The sequence below is a fragment of the Gallus gallus genome, chromosome 3, assembly GCF_016699485.2.
Source record: "Gallus gallus isolate bGalGal1 chromosome 3, bGalGal1.mat.broiler.GRCg7b, whole genome shotgun sequence".
Classification (NCBI taxonomy): Eukaryota; Metazoa; Chordata; class Aves; order Galliformes; family Phasianidae; genus Gallus; species Gallus gallus.
Genome location: NC_052534.1, coordinates 8,344,216 through 8,352,748, shown reverse-complemented (window position 1 = coordinate 8,352,748; position 8,533 = coordinate 8,344,216). Strand labels below are relative to the sequence as shown.

General features: G+C 45.3%; 1 protein-coding gene across 1 annotated transcript; it reads right to left on the bottom strand.

Moving 5' to 3' along the window:
* Nucleotides 1–1,803: 1,803 nt before the first annotated feature.
* ANKRD9L (ankyrin repeat domain 9 like) lies at nucleotides 1,804–7,357 on the bottom strand. Its single transcript, XM_004940185.5, has 2 exons — nucleotides 6,366–7,357; nucleotides 1,804–2,412 (listed from the first exon to the last, which is right to left on the bottom strand). The coding sequence occupies exons 1-2, from the start codon at nucleotides 7,236–7,238 to the stop codon at nucleotides 2,404–2,406; spliced, it is 882 nt and encodes a 293-aa protein (XP_004940242.1). The 5' UTR covers nucleotides 7,239–7,357; the 3' UTR covers nucleotides 1,804–2,403.
* Nucleotides 7,358–8,533: the final 1,176 nt, after the last annotated feature.

Below are 8,533 nucleotides of genomic sequence, written 5' to 3'. Positions count from 1 at the left end.
TTGTATTGAAGTTTGGGATTCTCCACACGATTTCCCTATTTCTCTTTCACTATAGGAGATGCTTCCCAGAAGGAATCTCGCTGTACTGCCTCTCCCACTCCTTTTCTCTCCTATTTTCCCCCTACATTTTCTTTTGTCAGTCTGACAACTCCAGGATAATCATGCCACCATCTCACAGCTCTGCATGAGAATCTGCCCATCTGATCATGTGGGTGGGCACAGCCAATGTATGGCACATAAGTACCTTCTCTCTGTATGTATTCATGAGATTCAGCAACAGCTTTCCCACTAGCAATAAACTCTAGAGCAGAATATGAACATACTTTATGAAGGCTGGGACTGGAACTTAGTCTGGAAAGTTACCATTGATTTTACAATACAGGCGGCCTTTTGGAGTCACCCCAAGAGAAACTTGGCTTCTTTTCTGTGCAGTTTCCCAAGTGCTAGAGACAACTGTGGGTGCCTTGGGAGCTGGAGCCCTTGCAGGCTGCATGCAGCTGTCCCTGTCATTCTCTGAGTGTGGTGGTGCAACAAAATGCAACGTGTGTTCCCAGAAGGACAGACAGCTGCTGGCTTGTATGGGATGCATCAAACTTCTCTGCTTGGGGTAACTCACTCAGGGAGGTTAACTGAGGTGTGGGCAGGACTTCAGTCATTGCATCGTGAGATTCTGAAAATGCTTCCCCAACACAAGGGAATATATGCTTTATATTTCTCTCTTTTTAAGTACCTGTCTTACTGCTTGCTGCTGTGTGGGCTACAACTAACTGCAGCTGTAAAAAGACTGATAGCTACATGAGTCTGGCTCTGACGGATCTGTCAGCCCAGCTCTCCATCAGCTGCCAGAGCCACTCACTACTGTCCTGGTGGTCAGCCTCAGCAGAGCTTCTGTGGGACAAGAGAAGTTGAATCAGCTTCCAATTCTCTAAGACAGGGAAGGCTGAAACCAATAAGCCAGAAAGCTTACCTCTCCGGGGATCGCATTCTTGAGGGTGTAGTAGTTAAATCTCCCACTATGAATACAAAAATATAGTTTTGGCCTTAGAGTGAAACAATTCCCTTCTCTGCATGAAACCAGTGACTTACTATGCAAGAGCAGGCTGGCGTACTAACTCCTGTGGTGAAACCATGTACATACTAGTGGAGGAGATCTGTGGGTGCAGTTGGCTGGTGGTAGAGTGCATGCCCCATTAGGATTTCATCTGCAGTATTTTGGGAAGCTGATTTTGGCAAGGCAGCAGAGGAGCTGGGCCGGACTGTGGTTCTGCACAGATGTCAGCAGGTTGTTACCCAGAGGGAGGTGGCACAGAGAGTGTGAGGTGTACATCTGCCTGTGGGCCTTCAGCAGTGACCTGATCGTACAGGACAAATTGGAGTTGGCACTGGAAGCCTCACTGCGACCTCTGGGACTCGTTGCAGAGTTAGAAACCTTAGGAAGGGAAGGAGCTTGCCAGCACTGCTGTAATCCTAGAAACAGCTTTATCTTAAGCTGCTGTGAGCTGAGCTCAAGCCTAAGGGATAAAAATTTCCAAGAGCAATTACCACTCGCCCCTAATGAGCCTCTTCTTCTGATTCAGCTCCACCTTGCAGCAGGTCTGTGGAATGTAGGTTCACTTCATCACTTGGGCCATCCTCTGTCAGCACAGCTAGATACTGCAAGCCTGGAAAATATAATGTTCTTCTGATCACATTTTTGGAGGTCATGGCTCAGCAGTCACATTGGAATCATAAGCACCAAAATGAACCAAAACAAAAGCAGCCGCTGGTACTTTTGACCAACTGTCTAATAAAAGACACATCAAGTTTATATTGCAAGTTTATTACAGTAATACAATCAAATTAAATAATTTTCACAGCTATTATATTGGGGTGTGTGTATATATATATATTATTCCCAGCACACATTGCAATCTGTTTCTCTTTAATCATGCGGTGAGTAATGTATATACAATTATATGGAAGATTTTTTTTCCCTAAAAAAGAGAAACCAAAATTACAAAAGTATGGCTTTGTAAGAAAGTTGTATCATACAATGAACATTCATTTGTAGTTGGGCATGGAACATTCAGTTGTAATCAGTAAACAACAGCATCAGTCCCTGTCACGCTAAAGCCAAAAAAAGCCAAGGGAACAAGGAATAGGAAAGTGCCCATCAGTGTTAGAGAATGTCTATATCTGTATACATTCAAAGTATGAAAAATGTAATTAAGTATAAAAGATGGGATTAAGTATCACTTTTATTTGGAAGCTGAAGTCAGAGTTAATGGAGTCTTGAAGAATACGTGCACAGATTCTGTTTCCTTTTATACCAGCAAACATCAGCAGTGGTGCAACTGACTTAAAAAGTGTTACTTCGGGTGTAAAGAGATGGAACTGAGGTCAGATTCTGGCCTGTCCTCCCTGCTAATGGTGCTGCAGAAACAGACAGAAGCATAGGATTAAGAAGTCATAGGTGGCCAAATTCTGCTGTCAGCCCAAAGAAAAGATGGAGACACACGTTTAATATATTTTATTTTAGAAGGCGATTCGATAAAATGTGTCCGCCGTCACAAATCCCTCGCTGGATGGCTGTTGGCATGCAGAAGCCCTCGTGCTTGGTGCTTAGGGATAAAACACCTGTTTCAAAAGCACAGCTGCTGCCTCTTTGCCAGAGAAGAAATATCCTTACCTGTTAGCAGCACGATGCTTAGGACATAAACTTATTTCATTAGAAGGCTGCTTTCTTAAGGCATTGGTCACCGCTGTGTACATGATAAGTCTTAAGTACTGTGTGTCAGTCGTGAGTTTTACCAGAAGAGGGCAGACACAGACACACGTGTGCACATGTACACACATACACACACACCCAAAGACCCACTGGAATGCTACTCATTGATACGGAAGGAAAACACATATACACATCAGATCTTTACAGTGCTACCCTTAAAGACTGAAAGTTAAACATGTAACCTGCAGAGCCAGCCTGTAACCCAAAGATGAGCACAGACTGTACCCTTCTCCTTTTCTCTCTCTTTTTGCCAAGTTCTGAAATGATGACCGTAGCTACTCTTACTCACTGTGTCTGTATGCAAAATGTAAACATCACTACGTAGCACCTAGCACCTTTTTTGATAAATAAAGTCACTGACATATTTGTCGTGCAAAAATAGGGGTTTTTGAAGACTACTGACCATCACCTGCAGGAATAGTGGAAGAGATATAGGATTTACTTTTGCTAATAACCTGGCTCGGAAAGAATAAAATCAATGAAGACAGGACTGAGGTAGATTTGGCTGTATCTGATGCAATGTCACCGTATAGGTAGGAAGATAAATGGGATATCCAACTAACAGGCAGGTCACTGCAAGATAAATCCTCCTGCAGAAGGACATCCCACTGCACTCTTGGCACTACAGGTGATAGAAAAAGTCACTCTGTAGCAGAAGCACCACGACACTAATGGCCCTAAACTCTTGCCCAGTGGAACTGTACATCAAGGTCAGAGGGTGGGTGACTGGCTGAGGCCCAGCGAGTGCTTGAGCTCTTGTTAAAATGATCAGGAAAACAAAAATGATAGGGCTCTGGTGTGATCTTTCCAGTGTGGACAGCTGCCTGTTGCTAGTCTGAGAACATCAGAGCTTTTATGTGCTGGCCAACAAACAGCCAGCAGCCTTCTTCTAGGCTGTGATAACAGACACAGATATGCTCTTATCCTCTGTCTTGGCTAATGGAGAGAGGGTAACCTCGTGCATGCACACAAAGCATTCTGTGTGCTACAAAGCTACCAGAGAGTCTAAATGCCTGAACTCTGACCTTTGTGATGATCTCTGGCTATTACAGTCAACAAATAATCCTTGCACCATTTTGGATGCTCTTGTTCCCGTTTGATTGCTCTTGCTCTCTGGGCACAGCCCTCTGCCTTATCAGAAAGTGCCAGTGGCAGTAATGTCAAGAATCCCCACCTGCATCATTTGATTTGTAAGATGAACAACCTTCCCCTCCCTTCCTGTCTTTTCTGAAATTCTTAGCAACACAGCTCTCATGGAATCAAGCCAGTGATTGATGATTTACCTTCTCTCCTTTGCTGGCAACTCTGCTCCCGGGGCCTAATTACTATTCTAATAATATCCATCTCCATCCTACACGGCCTCTCGCCCACTGAGATGAGGTATTGCATTGCTATTGGGGACAGGCCCAATCCCAATCTCACTCCTCTGGGGTGCCGAGCACTGCATAGTTGCTCTCAGCGGCCTCAGGCAGTGAGTGCCTGCTTTGTCTTCTGCCCCCAGCACTGCCTTTCTGGGGGCTGCCAGGGCAGAAGTGGCTCAGCCACTGTTTGTTATGCAAATCTGCCCTTGGTTCTGCTTTGCTTTGTGAAGCTGTGACAGCCTCCACCTGCTAGCGAGTGCCCCGGCTTCTCCACAAAAACCTTGAAAAGATTTACCCTGAATTTCTCTGCCACTATTCGTGCCCTCCCCCTTGCACAAGGCAGAATAGATTTAGATGAGGAGAGCAGGCAGGGCTGGGAGGACACCATGGGGGAGGTGGGACTGCAAGGGAAGAGTTAACCCTTTTCTGGCCTCCTCGCTACTCTTAGGGCTGGGCTGGCATTTTCTTTGTCTCACCAGCAAGTCTGCATCGTCACCTAGCACACAGCACAGCAGGCACTGGCACGGCACTGCTTCCCAGCACCCAGGGAAGGGTGTCTGGGAGGAACATCCCAGTGTCTCCAGCAGTATCTCCCAGATACCTCTTGTCCAGCCCTGCAAGAAATCCCACCCTTGCCCTGCAGCATCATCAGTAGCCTGACACACACTGGTGGTGCCCTGAACAGAGGGAAACCATGCAGAAGTACTCTGTGAGCTGATACCGAAGGGTGTAGCTCTGCTACAGCAGTCCTGGCACAAGAAGATAACGTGTGGAGGGATCTTCCCCATGCAGCAAAATTTGAATGCACGGGTTTGTTGCACATCCTTTCATAGCCAGAGCCTTTCAAAATGGGGTTTGTGTCACATGGCATTTTGCACCAAATTTATTTAAAGAGATCAGCGATTTATTCACTGCTGTTCAGAACAGATCTTGGGAGATGTGTTACGCCGCTTCATTGGAGCAGAGGGTTGCACTTATAAAGAGAGAAGGACGTTTGGTCCAAAATAAGAGATGTTCCCCATGAAGGAGGTGGGATTCTGCCACTGCTCTGCTGACGCTGAGCATGGCCAGGAGAGCAAGGCCTGCACAGGACTCTACCTGGGGAGGGCATCCCCAGCCCTGCAGAGAGCCTACTCTTGGAAAGCTGCAAACACACCCTGCCTTCAGTTCCCAGGGAATTCAATAGGAACTTCTTTCCCAGGAGCAGGCCTTCTGTCTGGACTTGAGTGGCAAAAACACTCTGACAAGTGACAACTTCTAATGCAGAATGTCATAGCCCAGCTTAGGGTGACTAGCAAACACAGGTCGCTCTGAGACCCACTCACTGGTAAACAGAATTAATGAGCTACATCTCTTTTGGAGACACAGTCATCCCTAAAACAGAGGTCAGTGATAATGTCGCTCATGAAGGATAGGACTGCCAGTGGCCCTGCTCTTATTTGCAGTTTTTTTACTGGACAGCAAGGAAAATACTACCTTCCCCATTACACACCTTTGTGGAGGCATCTGGGCTGGAGTTACCATTAACCCCTTCACTCCTAAGCGAGATTGGATGCTTTCCATTATTTCTTCTGTCCCTCCCACTTTCCACATAGGAATAAACAATTGGTGGTCTTATCTAAATATACACACTCTGCACTATGACCCAGTCCTAAGTAACTCATTAAAATCATGTACTCTGTAGGACTGCCTCTATGTCTCTGTAGTATCAGCCATGGACTTTTTGGTTATTACTACATGATGCTGGCTCGCTGTTAGAAAGGAAACCTGATGTTTCAACCCTGTTCATACAAGGTGGTATTTTTCCTAGCTCTGGTAGAACACAGGTCCATAGTTACACCCTTTGAAAATCCTACTGTGCAAGTTGTTTCTTTTTACTCAGGTACATTACACAGGATACAGTTATGTTGGGAATTCAGATGCATTGATACCATCTGACAGCTAAAAAAACCCAAACATAACACAGTCTCAGCTACGGTTAACTCTTCACATGCATAACAAAATAGAAAACAAGGAAGGCTTTTGCCTTTAAAAGTGCCATGCCTGCAATCAATTAGAAAAAAAAACAAACAAACCTACATTTAAAATCTTGTCACAAAGTATTGGATTTCCAGCATAGCCTAGTAGGATAAGTATTAAAATCACAATAAAATACACAGAGTGGTGGGTGCCCATGTCCCCTAAGTTGCCTTTAAAAATCCAAGACCCAGCAAATAAAGTCAAGGAAAAACATTTACCACATTTTTTGTCGATTGCTTTTTGCCATAGGATGGTAAGGGCTTTAGTGCCTGAGGTATAGGTAGTTCCTGGATGCTTTTAGGGAAGTGGGATGGAGGCAGAGTCTGGAGAATAGTTTGCATAGCTTGCAGATATAAAGAAGCAGGTGTGTTCCCCACCAGGCTGTTGAATTTCTCTTCCCCCAGCAAAGCTGTCCAGTGTTCTGGATGATCCTGTAGGACTTTCCGCATCTTAAATTGTGGGTTGGGCATGAAAAGCAAGAGGTAGTCAAGGCAGAGCTTCTTTGTTGCCATGTTGACTTTGGAGTCCCACATCTGTTCCAGGATGACGTCCAGCGGGGTAAGCCCTTTACTGTCCTCTATCCTGGGAGAAGCTCCGTTGCCGAGGAGGATGAGGACGGTCTCTGACCTCAGCAGTTCACAGGCGAGGTGCAGGGGTGTTTTCCCATCTTCCAGATGAAAGCAACCAGTCCTGTTGATGTATGAGTTCAAGCTGGGGAGCTTGTGCGCAATTTTGATAATCAGCCCCAAGATATCTCTCCTGTCATATGTGACCGCCATGGCCAAGTGAGGAGCAGAGGATGGGCAGTAGCAGAAGTGTTCTCCGGGTACCTTCAGAGCCTCCTCTGGAAAATGAGACAGCAGATACTGAGCGTAAGGCAGGTGGTTATGCACCACTGCGTAGAGAAGGGCTTCTGAAGGTGAGTACGTTCTTAGGCTGGCATTCTCCTCCCAGTAAAAATACTCCATAGTTCTCATGTCTTCCAGCATCCACACAGGCTTGTGATCTCTCACAGCCTGGTAGAACATATAGGATAAGAACTTGCAGTGCCTGCTCTGATCATCCTGCATGCTGGCCTGGTTGCTGGCCATGGCTCAGCAAATAAAGAGCAGCTCCACGTAAAATCTCTCCAGACTGTATGGTCTGTGCACTTGGAATGCAGATCCCGATGCTGCTGCAACCTTCAGGCTGTCATTGCTGCCTGGACTGCACTAGCTTGAATGCATGGGCTGATCATCTCCACCCATTCATTGTTTTTTCCCCTCACTGCAGTGGTTTTGTTTAGGTAAGCACAATCCCACAGGCTCAGTTAACCCATGCCATGCAAGCAGCTGGTTAGTAAGTATATCCTGCTCCCTGCATGGTGTGGGTTACTGGAACGCTGTCAGACTGCAAGTGATGTTATATACACGCAGCTACAGAGAAGGCAGGGAGAGACTAAAATTAGCTTGAGAGGTGAGGTAGTTTTCTGTCTGCGTTTCATGTCTAACCAGATCAGCTCATACAGTGCAGTAAGTGTGATAGTAATTTTCATCTATTTTTTGCATGTTGCTCACACACACAGCTTGTTAAACAGTAAAAATATATGTTGCAGCATAAAATGCTCCATGGCTGGCAATGTAGAGGATGATATACTCGTGAAATCAAGGGAATGGTAGCTGTACTATTAGGAGGGGCTCCCTATTTTATAAATAATGGTATGGCTGGCCAATTAGGAGACACTGATGTTAATGGATTGTCTGTAAGGCATTAGTGATATTTAAGATCCCAACATTAATCTCTGCAGAGAAAAGAGTCAAACAGGATGTGGAGTAACCATGCCTGGAGTCATAAAGCATATTGCTCGATTTAAACGCCTGCCTTTGTTGAGCAAGGAAATATCTGAAGTGCCTCTGTTTTGCACAGCAGGTACATAAACAAATGTAACGGCCAAACCACAATTGCAGATGGAGAGCTCTGATCTAAGCATTTCTCAGACGTAATGTTCCAGGGCTGGGGTCAGAGTCAGCTGTAATAGGGGGAAATAGACTTAAGCAATCTGACCTGTGAAGTGCCCTGGTAAGATGACCAAGGCCCACAGCCTCGAGGGTTGCTACCTATAGGATGAGGCAAAAGGACCTGACCAAAATTATATTCATAGAAAAAGAAACGAACACCTCTTAAATAGGAGGAATTCCATGCATTTTATAAATCAAGAAATAGCAGTAAGATGGTATCTCACCATCATGGTATGAAAACAGGAAAAATACAACAAATCAACTATAGTATATTCAGTATATTCAGTATATTCAGTATATTCAAACTAAACAGAGTATTCAAGCATAAAGTCTGAATATCTCCAAATGATGCCTGGGGTCATTCAAGGAGAAAACCGTCACCAATCTGG